At 37.8% G+C, this 26,872-nt stretch overlaps 1 protein-coding gene across 1 annotated transcript in view; it reads left to right on the top strand.

Moving 5' to 3' along the window:
- Positions 1-432: 432 nt before the first annotated feature.
- The window catches only part of ECA3 (endoplasmic reticulum-type calcium-transporting ATPase 3), a 102,376-nt gene continuing 75,936 nt past the window's right edge, over positions 433-26,872 (top strand). Inside the window, exons 1-9 of the mRNA XM_088944619.1 lie at positions 433-748; positions 952-1,002; positions 1,154-1,187; positions 2,803-2,820; positions 8,607-8,743; positions 12,277-12,351; positions 13,643-13,688; positions 21,272-21,331; positions 21,496-21,576. Coding sequence (XP_088800745.1) covers positions 716-748; positions 952-1,002; positions 1,154-1,187; positions 2,803-2,820; positions 8,607-8,743; positions 12,277-12,351; positions 13,643-13,688; positions 21,272-21,331; positions 21,496-21,576 — 535 coding nt within the window. The 5' untranslated portion in view covers positions 433-715. The remainder of the gene's footprint in view (positions 749-951; positions 1,003-1,153; positions 1,188-2,802; positions 2,821-8,606; positions 8,744-12,276; positions 12,352-13,642; positions 13,689-21,271; positions 21,332-21,495; positions 21,577-26,872) is intronic.

Below are 26,872 nucleotides of genomic sequence, written 5' to 3'. Positions count from 1 at the left end.
ATAAATCTATAAAATTACAGGGGTGTTTAACAAATTATCCTTATTTTTAGGATAAATTGTATATTAATACTCTATACTTTAGGTCTAGTTTCACTTTGGTACCTAAATTTCAAAATGTGCTAATCTAATAAGACACAATTTATCATATTCTTCTTTTGAATCAAGGCAGTCGAAACTTATAAGCCCACAGTAGATCACCAGATGAATTGAACAAATTGATGGACACTACTGGATTTGGGCATTTGAATGATTAATAAAAAAAATTAGATTACACCTCAAAAGCATTTGAGTCTTTTCATAAGCCACTTAAACGGCAATTAGCGATTTTAGATTAAACTCGGACGCTTTAAAATTCAAGGATTAGACCGGCAAATAAAGGTATTAAAATGCAATTTACCCTTAATTTTATGCACTCCCAAACTTAGCCATACCGGAGAGTGAGTCGAGTGACCACGCGTACCGCCAAAAAAGTGCTGTAGGCCTGTAGCTGACCTCCCAGAGTTGTTTTAGTTTTCACCGTAAACGTATGACGTTACTTTAGCGCGGAACGTCTGTGTTTCGCACACAGAGAGAAACAGGTGGCAAACTAGAAATTGGAAAACCCCAATATTTTTTAATTAGGGAAAACCATAATTCTTGGTTTGATGCTCACATTTTCACACAATAAACTCGTCCCTTCTCAGTCCCTTCAAATCCAGCAGGCAGAAGCATCTCCATGGAGGACGCTTACGCCCGATCCGTAACGGAGGTAAGCCTCATTGCTGATCCACTTTTGCTGCACTTGTTATTGAACTCTGAAAGCGACATGGCTATATTACCCTTTCACTACAACCGAGACGGGATCCATTGTTGCTGATCTTCCCTCCCATCCCCTCTCGGTGCTTGAGTGCCACCGCTCCCTAATCAAAATGCTACCACTCAGCCTATGATGCATTGTATTCGTTTGGTCAGGTTTTGGATTTCTTCGGAGTAGACCCGACCAAAGGTCTCACAGATTCTCAGGTATGAAGTCGCTCACTCCCGATCAGATTTGGAGACCTACTCGTGTTAATGAATTTGATGAGCTTTCTGTCATTCTTGACGCTAATGTTTGACTACCAGTCAATGTTAGCTGTTCTCTGAAGTAAAATTTTGTTATCTTTGTTTATTGCAGGTTGCAGAAAATACTAGAATATATGGAAAAAATGGTACTTCTCTATTACTAATTTCACTCAACTATACATTCGGAGTACGTAAATTACTAAGAGTGTGTCCTATGATCACTTTATTCCACTATTGTTTACAAATGATATAACTTCAATTCCGTTTTTAAATATATTTCTCACTAAAACATATTAGCACTGGAAGTTTAAGTCTCCATTGGCTTCAATTTGATGTAACAACCGTCACTTAAGATTTGTTTTTTTTTTTTTTAATTTATAGAAACAGAATATAATTTATTACAAACATTTTTTTTTTGATGAATAAGAAATGATTTATTCATGATGTATTTATTATAAACATTAATTTCTTAGGAGATTAGATGGAAGAGAAAAACCATTAGAGCTACAATATTAGAGAAGATGTGAATTCAAGAAAACAATATGTAGGCTATCTCAGGGGCAATTCCCCAATGCAAATTACTCCAAGCTACTCAACCCCTAGCTAAGCTGTTGTTGAAAAGTTAGCTGATGCTGGATCCATCTGAATGTTTTTTTTTTTTCTTTTTCTTCTTGATTTTAATCCAATCTTATAGAAAATACCGTTCCAAAAAAATGAATAAAAAGAAGAATAGAAAAGTAACATGTTTTTTATTAGTAAATTGGGAGTTTGGAATTGAAGTTGAGTGATTGTTCAACAACAGTAATATTAGTTGGCAACTTGGCATAAAAAAATCAGTTCACTAGAATTTCTTCTATTTAAGTATTCGCTCTTTGTGCTCAAATTCCTACCTTCAAGGAAATACAAGAGGACATATATCAAAAGGTATCAAATTCATGCTGTTGAAAAATTGAAATTCAGGGATTTGGTTTCTCTCTTTTTGGTAAACAAGATAAAATGTTATTCTATATACATGTGACAAGTTGATGATATGGTATATATAAAAAGGCATTGTTGAATCAATACAATCATCTAGAGCACCCAAAGGTGCTATATAAGAAGCCTTTAACAGAGGAAAGGCTAAAACACTTTCTACGAATAACCAGACAGCTAGCAGCAACTATCTGGGGAGTGAAGCTCTTTGATGCAAGTTTTACCCTTCCAATGCCATTTCTGACAAAGATGTTAAATATTGAGTTCACTGACTTCTGTATCCACCTGAATGAGATGTTGGCATTAGAAGTTGGATTATTGGTGATTCATCAAAAAAAAAAAAAGGATTATTGGTGTCTCTGATCAGGTGTCAATCTCTGAGGGTATAATCACCTAAAAATTTCCCTATACCTCCACAATCTAAAATCTTTTCATTGCCAAGAGTTATAGGTCTTGCACTAGTGCATTCATTCAGTTATGTATAGCATGGGCAGTTCTCAATGGTTATAAAAGATACTGAAAAGAAGATATGGTCATGGTCAACCTTCGGTATTTGTATGTATTGCAGGGCTTCTTTGTTTATAATGACATAAGATGATAGTGGGAAAAATTCACTCCCAGGAAATCACTGAGATAATTAAACTAACTATAAATTGATTGATTTTTGTCAGCTTTTCACATATTAGATTTGTTATAGAACTGTTGTAAGTTCAATATTTATTTGGTTTATTTTTGATTGCTAATCCGGTTCTCTTTCTCTTCTTTGCATGTGTGTCATGTGATCTTCAGTGCTGCCTCAAGAAGCAAGTAAGTTAATCACATACCCTTCTCTCTGTATATGCACATGTTTGTATCCCCACCCTTCCATACCAAGAATTTTATTTTGGGTAGCAATGGACTTTGTTTGGGTGGTTTCAGACTGTTGCTTTTGAATTTTCTTACATGTAAAAAGGTTTGTTTAAAATATAATTGTGCCTCTGTTCTGCAGGATACTAGTTGGAATTATTCCATTTTCTTCCTTGTTTTCTTGTTATTCTTTGTGTGCATATGCTTTGGTGTTTGCCCTGAATGGAAGCCACTTACTCTGTGTTATAACTTATAAGTTAAGTACCAATATTTCCCCCTTTTTACTGTAAAAAAGTTGGTACCAGCCACTACTAGGATTTTTCCTTTTTCTTTCTTTCTTTCTTTCCTTTTTTCTTTTTTCTTTTTTCTTTTTTTTTTTTTTTGTTGGGAGTGGGGGGAGGTGGGGTTGAGCACTTAACCTATTCCATCCTTGTCACTTGTTGGTTGAGACAACGAGACTTGAGACCTTATTGGAGCCTAGGTGGTTTTCCAACAGGAAATCACTGATCACATGTTTTTGGACCCGAATAACTAGGTGCTAACTCAAAAACAAAATGTTTCTATTTATTTAAATCACAGGACTGTGTAAACACAGTGGCACCTGCTATATTTCTTTCTGATTTTGCCATGTTTTCATATTGATCTTGTCTTTGCTAGGTCTTGTTTGAGGTGGTTTTCTCTATCTGTATCCTTAAAATATTTGATGTTATAGGTATATAAATAGATACCGTTCATGTGGTTTTTTTGATTGGTAAATACCACTTCTATGTTAGGAGAACTAACTTCTAATGCAATTAGGAAGACTGATAATGGCTCAAATAATCAGAAAATAGCCATTGAAAAGTTATGACAATAACCTTACCACCCATTCATACATAAAAATTCAGAAAGTACTAATACGATTGGCTTGAAGATGGTCTCCAAGAAGATGCAGTGGTGGAACAGATTGAAGATAACATGGTGCAATATGTTGAAATGCTAATTGATAAAAAAAGATGTTGGAAGTGCTAGCTGGTAGCTGCAGCCAAAGAGTTTCATCTTTGAGACTATTGGTGTATATATAGGTCAATATATTTCTCAATAAATGAATATGAGGGCACAAATATTTTATCTAATAAGAGTACTCATAATAACTAGAGCTGTAATATGGGCTGGGCCGGTGGCGGGCCATCATGATAGGGACCATGCCAGGCATGACACGGTGGCAATAGTACTGTGCCATGCACAAGAATCCGGGCCGTGTCAGGCCTAGGCAGTGGAGGGGGATTGGGCTGCCAACGAACAACCTAGTGACACGACACGACTGCCATGGCATGAATCATATACCAGCTTGGCATGTGTGCGGCCCATGAAAAAATAGCCATTGGGGACCAACCGTTATATTTGCCTTCTTTGGGGTATTTTGACTAAAATACCCCCAACAGCTATAAATCGCCACTAGGGGGTATTTATGTATTTTGGATCATGAGGGAAAAAGGTGAATTCAATAATTTTTGTATTCTTGTAATTTTTGATTTTCAATTTTATTTCGGAATTATTTGAAGTTGGATGAAGAGAGACTTTTAGGGGGCCTAGCCAATTATGGGATCTGGGGTTTTTCGAAAAGAGGGGGGAAAAGGTGGAAACAAATTAACATGTACTAGGAATTTTGAGCTTTCAAAGATGGTGTAGTGAGGAGTGGTTAGAACCAGTCTTTGAGGTTTTTGCAGGAGGTGTTGTTTCAATTTTTTTTTAAGGAACTCTGGCTTTGATTGGGCATTGCGTCTCCGACTGGATTCTAGTATTTCAATTCCTTTGCGTTCAGTATTACTAATAGGGTGCAAATGGATCAGATCATGATCCGATCTGATCTTATTTGGTTGAATTCGGATCACCCCTGTTCGAATCTTCAGATCGGATAATAGGATTTGAGCAGAAATCGGATCGGATTTGGATCATCTTCTATTTGATCCGATATATATTATATATTTATAAAAATATATAATACATATATATGTATATATATATGCTTTATTTATTTATTTATAAATATATTTTTATAAAAATATGTATACTTATGATGAAAATAATTAAAAAATACTCGTATTTTTTGTTTTTACTTTATTTAAATTAGTATATTTTATTTTTATTTTAATAGTTTATTAATTTTTAAAGAAAACAAGTCGGTTTGGATTAGATCCAAAGATCCAACTTATCGATAGGCTTTGAATTCAAATCGAGTCCTATCAGATCCGATCAGATATTTGGATCAAATCGGTTCCGAAGATCCAACAATGTCAGATCGGATTCAAATATACCCTGATTCGAATCCGATCTGATCAGTTTGCATCCCTAATTATTGATAGAGGTGTAAGGCGGGCTGGGCCGCAGGCGGCCCAGCCCGAACTTGGGCCGTTTTGGCATGATGGTCCGGGCCGTGTTGGGTCTGGGGTTCTAGGTCCACGAGCCGACGCGACACGACCAGTGAACTAGTTTCAGCTTTTTGGGTTTTTTTTTCTAGAGAAATACCCCCTATCTGCTATAAACAACTATATAGGGGGTATTTATGTGTTTTGGTTTTTGGGGGGAGAAAGAATGACACAAATGCCCCCCATTAGCTGTATAACAGCTAGTTTGGGGGGCATTTTGGGTAAAGTGATAAATAACTTTACAATGACCAAAATACCCCTCCCAACAACTAAAAAATGACTAGTTTTTAGGGTATTTTGGGCAATTGAATTATTTTCAATTCCTATAAATAGCCCTATCCTCCACCATTCCTTCACCTCGAAGGGAACAAATAATTTTGATATTTTAGCTTGGAGTAAACATGCAAAAAATTATCCAGTTCTCGCCACCATGGCACGTGATCTACTAACTTTTCCGGTGTCTATAGTTCCATTGGAGTCTTGTTTTAGTGTAGGTACTAGGGTGTTGGACGACAAGAAAAGCTATTATGAATGATGGAAGTCTAGAGATGTGCATCTGCTTTAAAGATTGACTGGATGCTGAAGGTAGATTACAAGACAAAGGAGGGCATGGCACTACACCTGATGTTTCACTTGAAGCAGATGATGAAAGTCAAGAACAATAGGAGAAAATGATGAAGTCAATATTTTTTTTATACTCAATAGTTGTATAGCATTTTTTCAAATTATTGTAAATTTTGTTTTAATCTATTTAATTTATTTGATATTTTTTTAATAATGTAATTTTTATTTTCAATCTGTATCTATATTGTGTTTTTTATATTTTATTAATTTATTCAATTTCCAATTTTCATATTTCATTAATCCAACCATTGTATGCTTTGTATCATTCAAATTTAAATGAAATAAAATTCCTATTTTTCTTCCAATTTGTTATTCACTTCGAGTCTTTGTCTCTTTGACTTCTTATTTGGTTAAGTATTTTTTTTTCATTTCTTTGTTAGATTTCTTATTTTTCAAATAGTTCCCAAAGGAAAGTTAAATATTTTAGTTTTACTTAGCAAAGAAATAAAAAAAAAAGTCTGGCCTGATTTGGCCCACGCCCAAGGCCCGGCCTGTGGCCCAGCCCTGCAAGGCATGCCCACGGCACGGCTTGCAGCCTGCCCAGCCCAGGCCCGCAGCATGGTATGGCATGGGCCCACATGGGCTTGGGCCATCGCCCATGCCGTGCAGACCCCCCAAATTATCCCTAGGGAGGGCAGCACGGCCTAGGACGGCCCGCGGGCCGGCACTACACAGCCCGTTTTACACCTCTAATTACTGATCCCCCCCCCAAAAAAAAAAAATAGTATTCTGCTTGTTTGTATTGGTGTTTTGTTGGTCTCTTGCTGTTTTGTAGTGTTGAGGTGCCTTCTTGTCACCTCCTACTTGTAACCTTTTTTTTTTTAATTTTAATAAAATTTCTTTTATTTACTTTTCAAAAAAATCCAATCCCATTGCAATTTTTATTTTCAGTTTTATCATTTTATTAATTCAATTCCATTGTATTGTTTTTTTCAATGTTTTTTTTTTAATTTTTTTGTACACATTAAATTTGAAATGAAATAAAAATTTCACAAAATTTTCCAACTTATTGTCTATTATTCATGTTAATTTTCTGCTGTTATATGTTATTTTTCATTTTTTTTTATCATTTTTCTTAGTTTAGGAAAAGAGAAAAACAAAAAAAAAAAGAAAAAAGAGGCTTGGCCCAGGCACAGCTTGACATGGGAAGGGGACTGTGTTGCCCAGGCACGGCCCACCAAGGCCTGAGGCCTTGCCTGGAACGGCATGGGTTGCGTCCAGGCCGCCTACAATCTGTGCCGTACTTGCACGACACAACCCACATTACAGTTCTGATCATAACACCAACAACTACAGTAATAAGTTAATGACCTGCTTGTATACAGATACACATGCCCACGTCACCTGGTCAGCATGCTTCAAGGAGAATTTTTGCAATTGAGGTGGTCAGCATGATTAAACATCAACTAGTTAGCACACTTTCAGAAGTATATTTGCAACATGTCATGGCTCCATTGGACACTCCAACATAATTGCCTATCTAGCAAAGCTCTAAACCAAAAATGCTAACTCCTGATCCCTTCCTCAGTTCACACAACTATGACTTCTACCTGATGACATCTATAACAGGTCCAACCCCTACCAGTCTCTTAGAATGCCATCTCCTTCTAACAACCTCAGCTTGCCTCTCCCTTTTTGGTCCCTTTTGGCTTTTCTCTTCAATATGAGCTTAATCCACAAGCATCCTTTGTTACTGAAAAACAACAACATCAGCAATAACAATATAATCATCCTCATACTCCTTGATGCAACGGCATGCACCTGGTTAGATCAATTTGAGCCTTTTTAGAAGGCCAAAAAGAAGCTAGCAGATCTGAATAGAAGGAAGAAATTGTCTGAAAAAAAGCCTTTTGGCCTCATTCTTGTCTTGAAGGAACTTCATGGGAAAATTATAATTTTATTGAATCTATAGGGTAAACATCTGCTTATCTGCATAAAATTATGAAATCTATAACTTTATGATTTTTTTTTATATCAATTTGCATTTGTGTTTTTTTCCTCAACTGATGTAGTCCATTTGCAAGTTCACTGTAGAAATAGTAATGCTAAGTTTTTTCTTTTTCTTGATCCATAACAATAATCCGAGAATTTTTTAAGTGATAAAGTAAAAAAGCACAGGAAACCCCACCATTGAAGATTACTGTAATGGAAAAGGACCAGTACAAACAGCCAAAGGCTGCCACTTACAAGTATGTTTAGTGCATAAATATATTACAAGTTCAGCGCTGGGCTAGCATCCTGTTCGTGTTCTATCCTTGTTACTCCTTCACTTGCTAAGGAGTCAGTGAGTTTAGTGGCTGATCTTGTAATCCATCTGAATGAGCAGTTAATATTGGATGCTAATAATCTTTCATAACCAAATATCTCAGGGTCCAGGGTTTGTCTGTGCTTGATGAGAGCAGCCAATCATCACCTGACAATATCCTTTCACAATTACATCATCCCAACTTGCTGAGTATGCTAAGTCTTTGAAGTTGTTTCTTTTCTTTGGTGCCTTTTAGCTATCATTCGTTTCCATATTCTGAATTATTGACTTATCTTAGTAGAACTGCAATGAATTGCTTGGTTCAGACTTTGAAAAAAAAAAGCTTGGTTCAGTACTTGCATTAGGAATAGGAAAAGACTAATTTTTGTGCCTTATGTTCTGATGGTATCAGTTCATTTGCTACATAAAAAAATCAAATTTACAGCCCTAATATTTTATCTTTAATTCAGGTACCCCCTTCTGGAAATTGGTTTTGAAGCAGTTTGATGATTTGCTTGTTAAGATACTAATCGTGGCTGCCCTTGTTTCATTCATTCTGGCTTTGATTGATGGAGAGATGGGCCTAACAGCATTTTTGGAACCTTCTGTAAGAAATAATATTACTCTATACTTGACAATCTTGATTTAATTGTTCAGTCAGTGAAACTTGAAGACCACATATCAAGAGTTGTTACTTGTTTTTAAATATGCTGCAAATGATCTTTTTACAATAGGTATTGAGTATTTACTGCAATAAAGGATGCCGATAAGTCATCTTTAGTGCCAGTTGCTTGAACATGAATTATTTGAAATTATAAGTATCTATTTATGCTAACTCTTATTAATGTTACTTGAATTTCTTTAAGTGCATTTTGAATTTTGAGTATGTGGTAAACTTGGCAATGGCTTGTGTTAGCGTGGTGTCTTCCGAAGTGTTTTTTGTTATTTGAATTTGAGTATGTAGTGAACTTGTCAGTGGCTTTGTTAAAGTGGTAACTTTCCTTTTTCATTTGGCTATCAAGGATTAAGGCCTGGTGCTGTATTCTTCACGTCTTTTGAGCAATATTCTGTAGCTATATGGCCTTTTTTTTGGGGGGGGGGCGGTTGGGTCAAAGCTTCCTAGCCAATATACATGTTTGGACTCTGGCTGGCATGTGAAACTACTCATCCAAGGATTTACATAGCCAAATCCACTCTTCTAGATGCACAGTAGAAACAAAAATAGAATAGAAGAGATGTCTACATGTATTAAAACAAACATCGATGGTGGAACCATGTTTTGGTTGCCATCCTTATCCCTTGTTCTTAGTGTTTGATGGAGTCATCTTTTATCCCTTCTATTTAAATAATTCTACTCATAATCTTGTTTCTTTTTGTCAGTATTGCATGGGCATGGATGTGGGTATTGGTACCTGATGTGTGCCCAGGAATCTGGCTTGGAAATACAAAGGACTCACAGACCCATCTTTGACAAAGTAAATACTATTAAGATAGTCCATATGTTTTGAACTCTAATATCATAAAAAGGCCTGAAAGTTTATCTTTATTATTGAAGTAACATTCTATAGGAAAAATGACATTTATCATGTACAACTTTTCACTTATGTGAAATAATCAAGGATAAAAGGGAAAATGTTATGTAGAAGTGCCACAGATAGAATTTTGGCATCTGACATGTATCCGATACAGCACTTTAACCAATGGTCACACAGCAGTGCTTTTTTTTTTTTCAGGTATATAATGTTTTCTCTCATTAATCATTTTGAGCCATTTATAAAAGATCTATTAAAGAAAAATAAAATACAAGAAGGGGGTAAAAAGATGGGGAAAGAGGAGGAATCTGAGGCTACTTCTTTTCAGGTTGTTAGAGGTTAGAATAGAGTAAGGGTAGCATTGGTGAGAGTAGCCACAAGGATAGTTTTCTCCACTAATGTTTGATCTTGAGGTTTGATTTGGTGAAACCAGGTTTAGAGGAGGTTGAAGAGTGGGTGGTGACTGGATGGTGAGGTCTTTTAAAACCATTGGTATGATGTTTTGGAGCCGGTTGTTCTTCTTTGTCATTAAGTTGGAGGAGGTGCTTCAGGTTCTTAGTCAGGTATGCAAATCCTTCAACAGGAATAAGTTTCAGTTGGTTAGGTGGGAACCTTTTGTGGGTGCTCTCAAGCCTCCTATGTCCTACATGAGGTGGTAGGTGCGTATCTTTGGTGTTCCACTTCATGTTTATATCGACCTTTCTTGAAATTAGGAATTCCTTGGGGGGATTTATTGAGTTGGATGGTAACAACTTAGATTGAGGGAAGGTTGATTATCTGATTCTTAATTTGGGTCAAGAGCATTCAGTCTATCAAACACCGAGGTTGATGAATAAATATCCTCCTTTAGAATTGCAATTCCATATTGGAATAGGAATATTTTCACTTCAAATTTGGAGTCTCACTTGTTGGGATGTTGAGAAGGAAAGTTGGGTCTTGGTTGGCAGTAATGAGTTGATTTCATTGTGGTTATAGTCTTAGTGGCATGGCAGAGTGTTTTACCATCAAAGTTTAGCATGATCTGAATGTTGATTTTTTTTGACCTTTGTTTTTGACTTTGCCCCTTTAGTCATGCTACTCATCCATCTCAACTTCTTAACCTTGGTTTCATTTGTTTGAGAGTGGGGACATATTTCTTGACTACCTGGCGTTCTACAGAATCTAGACCATGAAATCAATGACACTCTTGATCTCTAAATTTTGCCTTAAAGAAAAGAAACTAGGTGAAAGTATACTTGGTCTTATCTCCTATCCTAGGTGGTTGTAGTGCTGAAAGTTGTTTCAACCAAGGTTTAAAATATCAATCGACCTGTATCGAAGCTCGTTCTCCCTTTTTATTCTTTGAAACTGGTTCAGGGGGGTCAGTCTAAGGCTGGTCTACCCCCTGAATCAGGTCAGACCCCAATACGACCCCTGTAGGGGCATATCGTTAAGCCACCAATACGACAGGGCGTATCGTATTGAAACTTTGAACCTTGGTTTCAACAAAAGGATGGTAGTGACTACTGGTAATCCTGAAAATTGAACCAAACCAGAATTTATTTGTGGGGTTGATTTGTGAATGCCCATATGACAGCACCTCATAGGTGTATCTTCATTTCATCTACATAGTGGTATGCTAGGGCCAACATTATCCTCCAATCTCTTCCTCATTGCAGATAATTGAACCATAACAGAAGGAAATGGTTACTTCAGGTATTTCTCGACTACCAGTCTCAATTTATGCTGCAGTTATTATTCAAAAAAGAAACTGGTTCTTCCTTGTTGATCACCTCCTAATGAGGATTTTATCAAGCTTAGCTTTGATGGAAGCAGCCAGGGCAATCTGGGTCCTTGTGGAGTAGGGGGTGTGTTTAGAGACAAGGAAAGTAATATTGTGGCTTTGTTTCCAGTGGGTAGTGGGAATCAAGGTTTAAAATGTCGGTGTCAGTGGGAATGTCGGTCGTCCAAATATAAGAAACATGCTGGAAATGTTGGGAATATCGTATGGAAATATTGTAAAAATTATAGACATGGTGGAAACGTTGTAAATATGCAAAATGTAGAATGATATTTTATGAAATGATAAAAGAATAAAAGAGGACAACTCTAGACATAGGGATCATTTGATTGGTCTCAGTTATAATGTGCCTATTCGATTGTTTTTTATGGGAGATGTTGCATCTTTCTCCTCTCCTTGGGTTATTGCTTGTATATATTGTTGTTTTTCTAATAAATGTTAAACTAACTAGTAAAAAAAGTTCTTGTCTATAACTCAATATGCTTGGTCTTAGTTTGACAATTTGTCATTGAAAATGAAATCTTTGAATTCTAAAGCATCTGTCAGGAGTCCAAAATATTAAGTTTGCTACCTGTTTTTTTGTCACTTGTATGTTAGTTTTTTGCCAAATTTCTTAAGCATTGTTAAGCATTTATTGCTTTAGAGCCTTGTCATTGTCATTTTTTTTTATCCAATGTGAGTTTTGAGTTTTTTTTTTTGGTGGGTGGGGGGGGGGTGTAAGCAAATTTGAGTTTTGAGCTTATGGATTAGTCTTATTTAAAAGCAGCTCATGCTCATCCTTTTTCAGTTGGTCCCTTCTCTATTATATTGATTTTATTATTTTGACAGGTTATCTTGATGATCTTGGCCGCAAATGCAGCTGTAGGGGTGATTACAGAAACAAATGCTGAAAAGGCTCTTCAAGTAAGTTCTTCACTTTAATATTAGGGTGCACAGTTGAGTATGATTTGTATAGAATATAATGTTCTTGGTGGTGGGTTAGTTGAAGGAAAAACAGAATGGGCATGGTCTGTGGGCTTACAGTAATGAAATGAAAAAAACTCAAATGGCTGACACAGGGCATTGAAGCTAGTGTTCTGGATGAAAAGAAGTGATAAGTCCTTTGCTGATGGGTTAGCCAAACAAGGGGTGAAAGGGGCGTCTCTATTTTGGGTTCAACTGTAATTTATGGTTTGCACTGTGTTTTCCTGAAGAGTTAAAAGAGCTTACTGCTCCCTAGTGTACCTTCTTTCTAATTAATGAAATTTCTGGTTATTGTTAAAAAAAGTGACTTTGCAACCTTGACCTCTTGGGCCACCACCTGGTCCAAGAGGAGGATGATTTAGAACCCTTGACTGCACCTTGTTTACCTTCAATAAGTGAAAACTTGCCTCATGCTGAGGCACTTGGACAGGGAAGCTCAGTTGAAGTTTTTCTGGGAACGGGAACCAAAAAGGCTCTTTCCAATGCTTTAAAGGTGAATAAACCACCTAAGGAGTTGCCATTTGATGATGGTCAACAACCAACCAGGTCCACCTCTCACCTCTGGCAATTAAGCTATAAACTGAACTACAATATTTCCCTTCTTAACCAATAGTAAAGACAGGAAAAGCATACCCTCTTAAAAGGCAGGGTAAAGGAAGAGAACTTTATCCTGGGGCACATAGTCAACTGGAACAGTCTTCTTTAGGAGGCAGGGGTAGGACCTAATTTCAGGGTCTTGTTTAAAATTGTACTATACAATTGTATCATTCTTTCTTTGTATGATCAGCACAGAGTTATTTTGTTGCTGATAAAATCATAAAATGAGGTTGCCAAATATCTTTTTTCACAATGAATATAATTCATGGTGGCCACTCCTCCACCGAGAGTAAATTTTGGGGTTTATGAAGAAAAAAGTTGCCGAATACCCGAATCTCATAGAAAGGGGGAAAACAGTGTAGTTTTTCTCATGCACATACCATCTAACATGCTATATGTGTTTGACATGATGTAAATATAATAGTTAGAAATTTTGTGAATAAATTGCTTAATGTTTATTCAATATCTTTTTGTGATATATAGCTTCACCTAAACCTTCTTCTTTGTGTGCACACAGGCAGAGTGCAATGAGACTTCTCCATATTAGATTCTTTTTGGTTTAGGCTTTATGGAACTTTTATTTTGACCTTGGTTAATTATTGGCTGATTGTGTTCTTTAATATCCATACTGTAGGAGCTTCGAGCGTACCAAGCTGATATTGCAACAGTTTTGAGAAATGGTGAGTGGACATTTTCACAATTTTTTTTTGTGCATAATATGATTATTTAATACATGAAGATTATTATGCTTGGATTATATTTTATTTTCCCCCGATTGGTAATAGATCAGCAAGAAATTTTGTTGTATAGGAAAATAATGTATAACAAAGACCTCTCGAGGGATAAAAAAATGACCAGTAAGCCCTTCTGACCAATATCCCCTTGTCTTGCCAGTGGGTCTGCCTTGTCAATTGCTGATCTTCTAACTGAAGGTGAAAGATCTGTCCTCCCTAATTAAATGAATACTAATTGGACCTTCCTCTCCTTTGTTCATCTATCATCATCATCTAAGCCTTCCAACTATATGGGGTTAACTACATGGTTCCCGTTTTTCCATTCCGTTCTGTTTAATGCATTATTTTTTGTTAAATTATGATTGCTTAAATAATTTCTTACTACTTCAACCCATGCCCTTCTATGGGTCTTTGTTCGTCCATCCTGTTACAAATTGGGGGTCTTCTACTTCCATTTCTTTATTGAAATAAACCGTGATATGCTTAGTGAATCTCAAATATTAACGGTTTGGGGTTCTTAAGCCACCCTTAGATGTCATTAAGCTATGTGCAGCATTAAGAGCCTCTCACACCACTGGTTATGCATCAACTTCAACAGAAACCCTGAAACCTTTCCAGTAGTTCCATTCTCCAATTGTGGCGGCCACCAGAGGTCCCCCATAATGATCTCAAACACTAATAGATGGAACTTGACACATAGTAGGTTCTAAAAAAGCCAACTTCAATATACAACCATGAAAATATGTTTTTTTTGATAAGGAACATTGACTTGAATATTATTAAATATGAAACAGGATATGAATATAATATATATATATATTTCGATTGGTTACAACCATGAAAATATTTCCTACCATTTTTAAAACTTCAAGCTCTGATGCAAAAGTAAGAAAGGAATGAACCTACCATTTGAATCTTGTCCACACTCCTCTGACTTCCTTTCAGTGGAGATCCATTCTTCTTTTAGGGGATACTGATGAAGCAACAGTAACTACTACTCAGAAGTATCTCTTTCCTTTGCTGACCTAATTGGCCTTCACAACATTTCTATATTGTCAGTCACAACTTACTCAAAAAGTCAAAAGCGTTGTCATCAATGAGAAACAAATCTGTCAATGATCACTTGTATCTAGTTATACATTGTTTTTTTTTTTTTGATAAGTAAAAGGAAAACGAAAATTACAAACTGAGGAAGTGTTAAGGAGACACCAAGAATCAACTCAAGTGTCAGCAAAAACAAAAAGAAAACTAATCACCACAAATTGTCCAAATTACAACTTTGTTATCCAACAGTTACCATAGACTGATCCCAAGGTCTTCTTTCTTGATTTGTACAAAATCAGGCATTACCAAAACCCAAACTGCAACAGATTTATTAACAGCTGCCACCAACCTATCCAATCTCCATTCCTTTTCTTCAAAGAGCCTTCTATTTCTCTCCTACCAAATATTCTGGAATATGGAAAACGGTAGACAGTTCCAAAATACCTTTGCCATTTAATAACCTCAGAGACTTGGCCATGTAGAGAAAATCTCTGCTGAAGACCTTGGCTGAAAATTCCTAACCACAACAATTGCAGCTTTGTCTCTTGCTGCAGCACCACATATGGACTGAAATTTCTCACCACACTCCTTAGACCCTTCTTCTTCCATCTCTCAGACCCCTAGCATTCCAAGGTAACAGTCCCATTTCCAGTTCAACCTCCACCGCCCCTCCTCTCTTTTTTCTTCTAACATCCTCTTAACTCTTCTTCCACCAAATCCTCTTCCCTCCATTCTCCTTCCTCCCACTCCTCACGCCCCTCCCCTAAGACTTTTTTTCTTGTTTTTTTTCCTTCTCTCCTGCTCCTTTTGAACTGTTCAATTGCCCTTCTAACCACTCTCTCCCCTCCTAGAAAAAGTAAACTGAGAGATTTTTCCATCACCACCTGTCTGTCCACTAGCTTCTCAATATCCACTCTTTTCCCCCCAAAACCTTCCTCTTTTGAAACCTCCTCCCCCTCGAGATCCTCAACCGTCTCTCCTTCCTCCCTTATCTCCTCTCCAAAGACCTCATGCTCTCTCACTTCTCCCCTCTCAGCCCCAGCTTCTTTATTTCCTTGATGGATAATTCTTCTTTTTCTATTATAGACCCTTTGTTGCTCACTTCTTTCTTCCAATTAGAGAAATTTCTCTTTCCTCTCACTTCTCCCCTCTCAGCCCCAGCTTCTTTATTTCCTTGATGGATAATTCTTCTTTTTCTATTATAGACCCTTTGTTGCTCACTTCTTTCTTCCAATTAGAGAATTTTCTCTTTCCTTTCCTTGCCTATCTCTTCTTTTTCTCTGATTCCCTTCTCCTCTCTTTGCTTATTGACGTCTTCCAATGCCATTGAAGAAATTAAAGAATTGGAACTCACCTTAGTATTCAGACAAGCAGTGATCTCCACAGTTCTCAAACTAGGCAGGACATTCTCCCATGCTTCCTGTCACCGCTATAGAATCCTCCTGGTTAGCTCTGTCTCTCTTCCCATCTGCAACTTCTTCACAACTTGAATCTCTTCTTCCACCACCAATAATAGGTTCTAGAAGCTAGAGCTTAGATGACGAACAAATTTGGGTCAATGAAAGACCTTCTAATTCTTGATTGGACTTGCGAGCTTGAACAAACGCTTCCCCTTCGAGCTCCGACATTCCTTCCAGCTACCGATGTACTGTATGTAAGTTAGTCTTCCCAAATTCCTTGGCTTCTCCACCATCAAACGACACAATCTTCCTTCCTTGCTCAAATCTTGCAATCTGTTGAGGTTTTTTTGATCAGCAAAGGTAGACTTTATTAATTATATAATTAAATTGGAGGTTACATTTCTGTGAGTAAATTACCCACTTCCAAGTTCCAACTGATTATCCAAATACAATTAGAGCACAAAACCCTGAACACACATTACAATTTAGCCCAAAAAATCTGCTGCCCATTTTCTTTTTTCTATATCTTTGTCTCCTCAAAGCCCATTGTCCCCGACCTTCTTTTCCCAAAACACCCCTTAACACCAGTAACCTCTTCTGCCAGTTCTTTCTTTTAAATCCCTTTTTTAAAGCGGTGGTCTCCACTTCTAATTTCTTTCATATGTTTACCTGCTACCACCAGTATTCTACCTCCCCCCATTCTCTCGCTCGACTCTTGGGCGTCTATCACCTTATCATACTCTCTCTCCATGTGGACATCTCCCATCCGTCCTCTTAATCTCATACTCTCCATGTGTCCTTATATTATTTTTGCCCGTCACATCATCCTTTTCTCCTTCCTCCTCCCCCAACTCCCAACTCTTTGATCCCCTGACTTCCTCCGTTTCCTCCTCTACCTTGGTACTGGAGACTTCTGCACCTCTATCTCCTCCCTTCTCCTCCTTACCCCCTACCTCTTCTACAACCTTCTGCTCTTCCATTGTTCCCTTTTCCTCCGCTTTTAAAAAAAGTTGTCTTCCCCTTCATCTTTTACTCTTAGGTCATACCCTTTTCCTGCGAACTTAAGTTCCATCTTGTGTGGGATAGCAGAGACCTCCTCAACCTCAATTAAGGGCCTGTTCACTTGCTCTGGAGTCTGACATCTGAAAGTGCAATAATTACATTAAGGGTTATATTGGTATAGGTGAACTTTTCTTTCCTCTGAACTCTGAATGCAGAGAATGTTGTTCTGAATTCTGAATTCTGAAAATTATCAGATATCCATTTTGACCCCATATATTAGAGTTTTTGTTTGTTTTTTTGGGGGTATCATTGGAAAACAAAAAGTTGTATGATTGCACTTAGAGATAAGAGATAAGAGGAAATAAACAACTATTTTCTCCTGAAGTTAAAAGATTCCTCTTAAGAGATAAGAGTTAAGAGGAAACGAACAAGCCCTAAGATTCTTTCCATATCCAGATTCTCCCAGGACCTGTTTTTGTCATAATATTTCATGAACCTTTCGCAGCTATTGCCTATTTCTTTGAAAGTTAGAATACTCCATGCATGCAATGGGATGCTGATCACTCCAACCCACAATGCTCGTCTTCTCATACCGTTGGGAACCGCCAATCAATTCGCATATCAAGAATTCTCTTCTTTGTTCTCTTATATTCCAAAACCCATCCTCCTGCCAATTGTAGAACATGAATAGAATCTGGCCTCCGTTAAACTTCCTCCCTCCCATGACCCTTTCCTTTCCCCATTCTAAAACCACCCAATCTTCAACTCTCTCTACTTCCATCTCTTTCCCAACTACTCTACCAACCAGACTAGCATACAACACCCTCATTCTTTCCTCCAACTTGTCAATACCCCTAACATCGACGGTCACCTTCATTGCAGAATATGGATTTTGGAAAAGGACAGCCTGTTTCCTCTACATTCTTCTACTACTCTAGTTATAAATTATTTTTCATTAAATGCATGACCTTGTTTTGAACAGAAGAAAATCAATAAAGTAGCAGTAGCAGAGACAGTTCACAATCCTCTGCTCCATTAAGAGTCCCACAGCTGTTATGGAATTAACCCAATGGATATTCTTCTCCCCAACACAACTATTGTCTATCCACCCTTTCATTCCATGGGATAGGGAATCTCGCACAGGATTCTATTATTCTCTTTTTATTAATATAATTGTACCGCTTGATTTTTATTGCAATTGTACCGTTATTTGATTGTTATTGCAATTGAACCGTTATTCACCATTATGTATATTTCTATATACATATATTTTTGTATTTAATCATTAATCATGCAAACATACATGCATACATAAATAAACCATAAAAAATCCTAAAACAAGGTAGTAGTAGCAGTGGTGATTGCTCAAGAGGTAAGTAGAAGAGAGAAAACTCAGTGGAAAATAGACAAAAAACCTGTTTAGGTTGGCTGAACCATACAAGAGCAAAGAATAAGTCCTTTTTTGTTTTTGAAAATCTTTTTGTTAATAGTGAGGGGGTGATGGAATAGGGTTCAAGGATGTATTTCTGTACAGTCCCGGTGTAAAGCCTCTTGTTGTACAGGGGGCTTTCTTTTTGATTTAATGAAAAATTTTACCTGACATTATTTATCAAAAAAAAAAAAACCCTGACATTCTTCAAAAAAAAGTTCCTCTTGAAGAAAGTATGATTCTATTAAAAATCAATATTCTCCTTACTATTCATTGAATATAGAACCCTTAAAATCATCTTAAATACAAAGGACACATGTACTGCTTCTACTAGACCATTAAACAACTTAAACCCAGCTGGATCCAATGTTCAGATATCAAATAACACCGAAAAACTATATTTGTATGAAATTCCTGAACTGACCCTAATTTCGAGTGAACGTTTTTTGGACCTTTACTAAACCCAATTCAAATGCAAGGAATGACTGCCAACAGACTACTCTAGATTGGGCAGTACACCTAGTTTGCACTTCGCAGAAACCAGCTTCTGTGCAGTAGCCAGATGATGGCACTTCTGATTAATCTGAAATTACAGAACTAAGCCTATTCTAAAGGAGAAGGGGAGAAAGGGATGCAGAGATGAAGAATGACAAGAAGAAGGTGTGATCTTGTATGAAACCCATGAGATTAAGGGGAATCTTTTTTTTTGATCTGTAAGAATATATTTTATTAAAGGCAAACTTTAAGGTTACACCAAGGTGGGATTATTCTTCACCCTGAACAAACAAAAGATTACAACTGTGCCCAAAACATTTTGTCTTAAAGCCCCTTGCTTGGCTAGAGTGTCCGCCACCCCATTTCCTGTTCTTCTCACCCATTTAAAAGTCATTGCTAGTTCTCTTATTATGCTTTCAATTTCCCGAAGGGTATGTCTATGGATCCATGGTATTTGGTTATTGCATTTTGTCCAAGAAATGACCACCTGAAAATATCCACTGGAGATTAAGGGGAATCTTGATTTGGATTTGGTGGTGAACAGGGAGGTAGAAGTAAAAATAAGCTTCTAGGTTTACATTTTCTTGGGGGGGGGGGTTCTTTGAAGGCTTTCAGAGAACTAGAAGAAAGGGAGAGAAAAAAGGACAAATAGCAAGGAATCGACAGTTCGAAATCTGGAATGGCTGGCCTTTACGTGGGAGGGTGGGATCAACCTGGGTGGTTTGAGTTTGTTTGGAAATGAAAGGAATGACAGCCCTAACAAACACCAAACAGTGCAGGTTTCAAGAATGTTCGCCAAGTTGAAGATGGGTTTATTTGGGATTGGGCTTTGATGAAAGTGAAGAAAACAAAGAGAGTAAATAATAGACATAAAGAGTATTATGTTCAAGCCGATGGAAAGGAAGAGTAGTTGGGTTTTCTCTAGCCATTTGCTGAAGCAGTTTTATGGTGTAGTGTAGCGTCAGGCTTCTTTAGGTGTTAAGTTTTTATAGTCTTTTTTCAAGTGAGCTTTTGTCTGGTGAGAAGGTTGTTCATTTTCTGATCTGGTGAGAAGGTTGTTCAAGTGAGCTTTTGTTAAGTTTTTAGGGGGAAGGTTCTGGGGGATTTTTTCTGTGTTTGGTGATTTCTTATCACCATTATTGTACTCTCTTTTCTTCTAATAAATTCTCTTTTTTATTTATTACCAAAAAATTTAAAAGACGTGCCTAGGCACACAGGTTGCCTAGGTCCCAGGCGTGGCACTTTCCTTGAGGGGCATGGTACCAAAAGCGGCTTGTAAAATCAGAAATGCATAATGTTTAACATTGCATTAGCTGTTTTACATACTTGAATATGTTTTATATCTTTATGCTTGATTTTGTTTTTAAAATTTCATTTTAAATATGTTTTACATATCATGTTTATGTATTTTAATTTGAGATAATAGGTATTTTAAAACATTTTTTAATTTAAGTTTCTATTTTAATTAATAATTAATATTATGTTTAATATTTTTAATATTTTTGAATATTTTTGCTTATTTTTTGCACTTTTATGCCTTGCTTCGAAAAGGAACATGCCTTGGGCACAAAATGGCCCTTGCGTTTTTTGTTTTTTAGGCATCTTGTGCTTTTAAAACACCGTACAAGGTTATAAAATCATAAAACCACCTCAAACAAATCTAGGCCAATCTAATGGTTGGATGATGAGGCACAAGCTAACAAATAAACCCTAGAATCTAGAACCAGTGATCACTAGAATCCAGTCAAGTTCTGATTTTGCTTATTTGACTTGGAGTTGTCTTTTGAATTGCATTTGCATCACATAAACCTCTGATTTCTTCTGTTCCCAAACCACTTGATGAGATTTTAGTTTTTATCTGTTCAATATCATTGATATAGGCCATTGTGTACACTTGTTAACAGGCATACATAGACACAAATGTGTACATAATTTTCTTTTTGTGCCCAGGATGTTATCATGAAACATAATGCATATCTTCTTTTTCCTATTCATTAATAAAGTTTTGTGTTATTATGTGTATGTATTAATACAATTTTGCATTGTTTGTCATATGTGTGTGTATTAAATCTCCTTTACTTACCCCCCAAACACACACTGATATATCAAATTTCCGAAAATTGACTCTCTTATGGTCGCATGTGAAACGATCCTTGCAGGTTGTTTCTCAATACTACCAGCAACTGAACTTGTTCCAGGTGATATTGTTGAAGTTGGGGGTATGTCCACTCAAGAAAACAAGATTTCAATTAGTTGTCATTGCTTCTTTTACTCTTTAATATTGTTTTGTCTAGGAGGGATTATGGATCTCTTTCTTTCTTTTTCTTTTCTTTCTTTCTTTTTTTCTTTTTTTTTGGTTTTTCCCTGCTTCTGGATGGTGTAGTGGGATGCAAAGTTCCTGCAGATATGAGAATGATTGAGATGCTAAGTAATCAGCTACGTGTTGATCAAGCAATTCTTACAGGTACATTCTTTGCTTTTATTGTTTCTCTTTTCCTTGCATTGTTTACTTAGCTTGTGGTACATTAATTTGCTAATATCAGATCAAAACTTGTGCTGACAAGTGTGTGGATGTGGGTTCAAGTGTAAGAGCAGCCACTTTGTTAAAAAAATGTCAAAGGTTAGGTCCTGTGTCAAGTCTATCCTTCCCAAAACCCCAGATAACCAGGATCAACATTGGGTAATGGCCCTTATGTTAGAATTTATTTTGGTGGCCATTTTTTTAAACTATCATTGGTTTTATTTTACTTATACTGCAGCTATGCATTTGTTTTATTGGAAACAATAGCTTTCATTAAAATAACAGTTAAATACAATAGTGTCTATTGAGTGGGCTGATTTATGTTGAGGCCGATTTATGTTTAGTTTGTTTTCTTTTAAATTAAGAAGTTGTTGGGCCTTGGGCCCATTAGTCTTTTATTTTTAAAGGTATTGTAAGTACTTAGTTGAGTTGCCGCCCTACTAGGGGCATCTTTGTAATATCCCATATTTAAGTTAATTATAAATAGAATGAGGGGCTAGCGGCTAGGGTTATGTATCACTATCCTAGTTGACCTTCTTCTCCTTTTCTTCCCTTTCCTCTGTCTATTGCTGAAACCCCCAACTTTCTCCTCTTCCTTTCACAAGAAGCTTGGCCGAAATCAGCAAATAAGCTTTCTACTTGGTATCAGAGCAGGTTGAAGGTTCTTGAAGAGATTCACTCTTGCAGCCTAGATCGGCCGACTGCATGGAGATTTAAGAGGATGATCGAAGTTCTCAGGTAAGCCCAGTTTTTGGATTTTCTTGATGGATCTGTATGCTCTGTAGCTGGTCTAGGGTTTCTCATCAGAATCAGGAAAAACTAGAGAAAGGGAAAGAGTCCTGATTTTGTTGGACTCTTCAATTTTGACCTAGGTAGTGGCGCCCTAATTTTTTAGGGTTCCTCTGGGTTTTTTGTAAGGGGCGATTCAAGTTCCATGTGGTTTGGAGGCTTCTAGAGAGGGCGGTTGCTTTTTCTCTCTCTTCTCCCATCCCACCGAAAAAGAATCTTTCGTGGGAAGAAAGTCCAGGACACCAAAGGAGTGCCGTTGGTTCTAGAAGGTATTCTGTTTGTTCTTGCTGCATTTTTTGGTTTTCTTTGTACCTCTTTTGAGACACATGAAGGGACAATGAGTTGAATATAAGCCCAGGAATGAAATGAGACTAGTGGGAGGAGGTGCTGGAGACCCCTTCGGAGCTGGGACCATTACTACAGTTAGGTTGGATGGTACAAACTACTTGGAATGGTCCCAATCTGCAAAGATGGCCATTGGGGCTCGTGGAAAATTGGGGTATATTACTGGTGAAGAGGTGAAAACCCGAAACTAGCAACTCCCGGTGGGTGCAGGAAAATTATATGGTAATGACATGGTTGTGTAATTCTATGTTGCCACATATAAGTAAAAATTTTTTATGGGCAAACACTGCTAAGGAGATATGGGATGGGGTTGCAGAAACCTATTCACAAAGGGAGAATGTTGCTAGGGCTTATCAACTGAGAAATCAAATTATTGCCACAAGGCAGTGAGATAGATCTGTTGCAGCCTATTTTTCAGTCCTTAAGACCCTGTGGCAAGAGATCGACCATCTAGAGACCTTTGCTTGGGAAACCACCAAGGATGCAACTACCTATCAAAGACATTTAGAGAAGTATAGGGTGTTCGAATTCCTTGTTGGCCTTAACCCTGAGTATGACATTGCACGACAACATCTTCTTTCTAGGGACAGTGTCACTCTCTCCTAGGTAGGAGAGGAGTGCTGGAGGGATGTAATGATGAAAAATCTCTGTTCTGATCAGTTTGCTATGGTAAGTGTTGTGAAATCTAAACAGAATGGCAATGAAAACAAAAAGGAAGAAAAAAAGGGACTTGGACTGTTACTACTGTAAGAAGCCTAAGCATACAAGAGACACTTGTTGGAAGCTTCACCCACATCTTGTGCCGACCAGATTGAAGAATAAGAAAGGAAATGCACACATGGAAGTTACCGGTGATACTCCAACCCCCCCTACTACAGTTGCCTTGGAGTCCGTTGCAGCTGCTGCAGTAAGGGCCGAGCTTGAGAGGTTTGGGTTACTTCTGAATCAGAGGGATACAACTAGTTCCAGTTCAGCCGTAAGCTGACAACAAGGTACAAGTAGCACAGGTGGAGCTCACTCTACCTCCTTTGCCCACACAGGTAGTTCACATGTCACTGCAAACTATGTTTCTGCTTCAGGTAAGGAGAGATCTCCTTGGATTATAGACTCTGGAGCCTCAGAGCATATGACCCATTGCTCCACTATTTTCTCCTCTTATCAGCTCTGTTATGACAGAGATAGGGTCTCTACAACTGATGGATCCCATGTTCCTATTGCTGGGAAGGGATCTGTCAAGATTAATGATTCTATTTGCTTACCCTCTGTCCTCCATGTTCCTAGATTGAGCACTAATTTGTTATCTGTTAGTAGTTTGACTAAAAATCTGAATTGCTCAGTGATTTTTTCTCCTGGATGTTGTCTTTTGTATGATCTGGATTCAAAGAGGACGATTGGGAGTGGTCGTGAAGTGAATGGAATCTACCTCCTGGACGCTCTCCCTCTTCACCAAAGCCATCATGTTTGCAGAGATAGTGAGTCAAAATCTGTGGGTCAGATTATGCTTTGGCACAACCGTTCGGGTCATTTATCCTTTTCTTCTTTGAGTTGTTTGTTTCCTAAATTGTTTGAGTCTATGAGTCTGTCAAGTTTGAAGTGTGAGGGTTGTGAACTTGGAAAGCATTGTAGACACTCTTTTAAACCTAGTAATAGAAGATGTTCTTCTCCCTTTGATGTTATTCATTCGGATGTGTGAGGCCCTTATCATGTTCCCTCTATGGGCGGCTATCGCTATTTTCTCCTATTTGTGGATGATTTCTCTCGACATTCCTAGATTTACCTGATGAAATCGCGCGATGAAGTACCATCCTTGGTGAGGCAATTCCACTAGATGGTACTAACACAGTTTGGGACAAGAATAAAGATGTTCAGATTTGAAAATGCTAGGGAATATTTTGAGAGACATCTTGCCTCATATCTGTTGGAGTATGGTGTTGTCCATTAGAGCAATTGCTTCTATAGTCCACAGCAGAATGGTGTTGTAGAGAGGAAGAGCAGACACATCATTGAGATGGCAAGAAGCATGATGATCACAGCCACAGTTCCGGTTCGCTTTTGGGGTGATGCAGTTCTCACGAAAGTATATCTGATTAACAAAGTGCCCTCTCATGTACTCGGATTCAGGACCCCATTCAACCTTCTTTTTCCTCAGGGGTAGATGTTTCATATTCCTCTAAGGGTGTTTGGATGTGTCTGCTTTGCACATATTCTTGTCTCTTACCGTTCGAAGCTTGATCCCAAGGCAAAGAAATGTGTTTCCTTGGATATGTAGAGAATCAGAAAGGGTACTGCTGCTATGATCCAGTCTCTGGGAACTGGTATGTTACTATGGATGTTACCTTTTTTGAATCTACGTACTTCTTCTCAAAGGATCCTTCTCAGGGGGAGTGTTTTGGGGAAGTAAGTCAACAGTCTATCCCTCTCCCAGCTCCAGTTCCTGTGTCTACTCCTATGCTTGACCACCACCTAATGTCACCCACCTTGGCACCTCCTTTGCGTTCCATTTCACAGCATTACTCACGGCAGAGACTTCATAAGGTGGTTGATTCCACTACAGCAGAACTCACACCACTTCTTGTCGATCCCTTGGAGACTCCAAATTCGGCTGATACGGATTCAGGTATTCCTCTTGATCCCACTATTTCAGTTCCCATTGATCTTACTGACACTGTTACAAATAACCTTGATCTCTCTATTGCTCTTAGAAAAGGGAAGAGAAAGTGCACTGCTCATTTTATCTCACAGTACTTATCCTACAATGGACTTTCTCTTTCCTACCGTGCTTTTCTCTCTTCTCTTGATTCAGTGTCTATATCCAAAGGTGTTAGTGAGGCTCTCTCCAAACATGAGTGGAAGACAACTATGCAGGAAGAGATGGAGGCTTTGATTAAGAATCGAACATGGGAGATTGTGGACCTACCAGAAGGCAAGGAGACAGTTGGATGCAGATGGGTTTACACAGTAAAGTATAAGGCAGATGGAAGTATAAAGAGGTACAAGGCAAGACTTGTTGCAAAAGGGTCTGCACAGACCTATGGCATTGATTATCTAGAGATATTTGCGCCAGTTGCAAAGATGACCTCTGTTCAGATACTCCTTTCTCTTGCTGCCTCATACTCTTGGCCCTTGTTTCAACTGGATATAAAGAATGCTTTCGTAAATGGGGATCTGCAAGAAGAGGTGTATATGGATCTTCCAGCTGGTTTTTATGATAATATTGAAAAGGGAAAGGTGTGCAAGCTGAAGAAGTCACTAAATGACTTGAAACAATCTCCCAGAGCATGGTTTGACAGATTCAGAATTTCCTTGATTGTTTTTGGATACACTCAAACTCAATCTGATCACACCTTGTTTGTGAAGCGCAGGGGATCTTTGGTGTCAATCCTAATTGTTTATGTGGATGGCATTGTTGTCACTGGGAATGATCTGAGTGAGATTGATAGTCTGAAGAGGAACTTGCATAAGGAATTTAAGATTAAGGATCTTGGAGAACTAAGATCCATTCTCTGTTAGAAGAAATCGGTGTACAGGCAGAAGAATCTATGATGCTATACTGCGATAACCAGGCAGCAATCAATATTGCCCATAATCCAGTCCAACATGACCGAACTAAGCACATTGAAGTAGATAGACATTTTATCAGAGAAAGGGTAACTTCTGGAGAAGTTTGTCTTCCATACATTTCTTCTGATCTGCAGCTTGCTGATGTTCTCACAAAAGGTGTTCCGAAGAATAAGCTGGAACATGATCTACGCAAGTTGGGAATGTGTGACATCTATTCCCAACTTGAGGGGGAGTGTTGAGTGGGGTTATTTATGTTGGGCCAATTTATGTTTAGTTTGTTTTCTTTTAAATTAAGAAGTTGTTGGGCCTTGGGCCCATTAGTCTTTTATTTTTAAAAGTATTGTAAGTACTTAGTTGAGTTGCCACCCTACTAGGGGCATCTTTGTAATATCCCATATTTAAGTTAATTATAAATAGAATGAGGGGCTGGCGGCTAGGGTTATGTATCACTATCCTAGTCGACCTTCTTCTCCTTTTCTTCCCTTTCCTTTGTCTATTGCTGAAACCCCCAACTTTCTCCTCTTCCTTTCACAATAAGCTTGGC

This window comes from Nelumbo lutea, chromosome 5, assembly GCF_056320005.1.
Source record: "Nelumbo lutea isolate HS-2025 chromosome 5, American lotus-T2T, whole genome shotgun sequence".
NCBI classification, from domain to species: Eukaryota; Viridiplantae; Streptophyta; class Magnoliopsida; order Proteales; family Nelumbonaceae; genus Nelumbo; species Nelumbo lutea.
The sequence above is the reverse complement of the archived record's forward strand: the minus strand, read 5'-3'. Positions and strand labels throughout refer to the sequence as shown.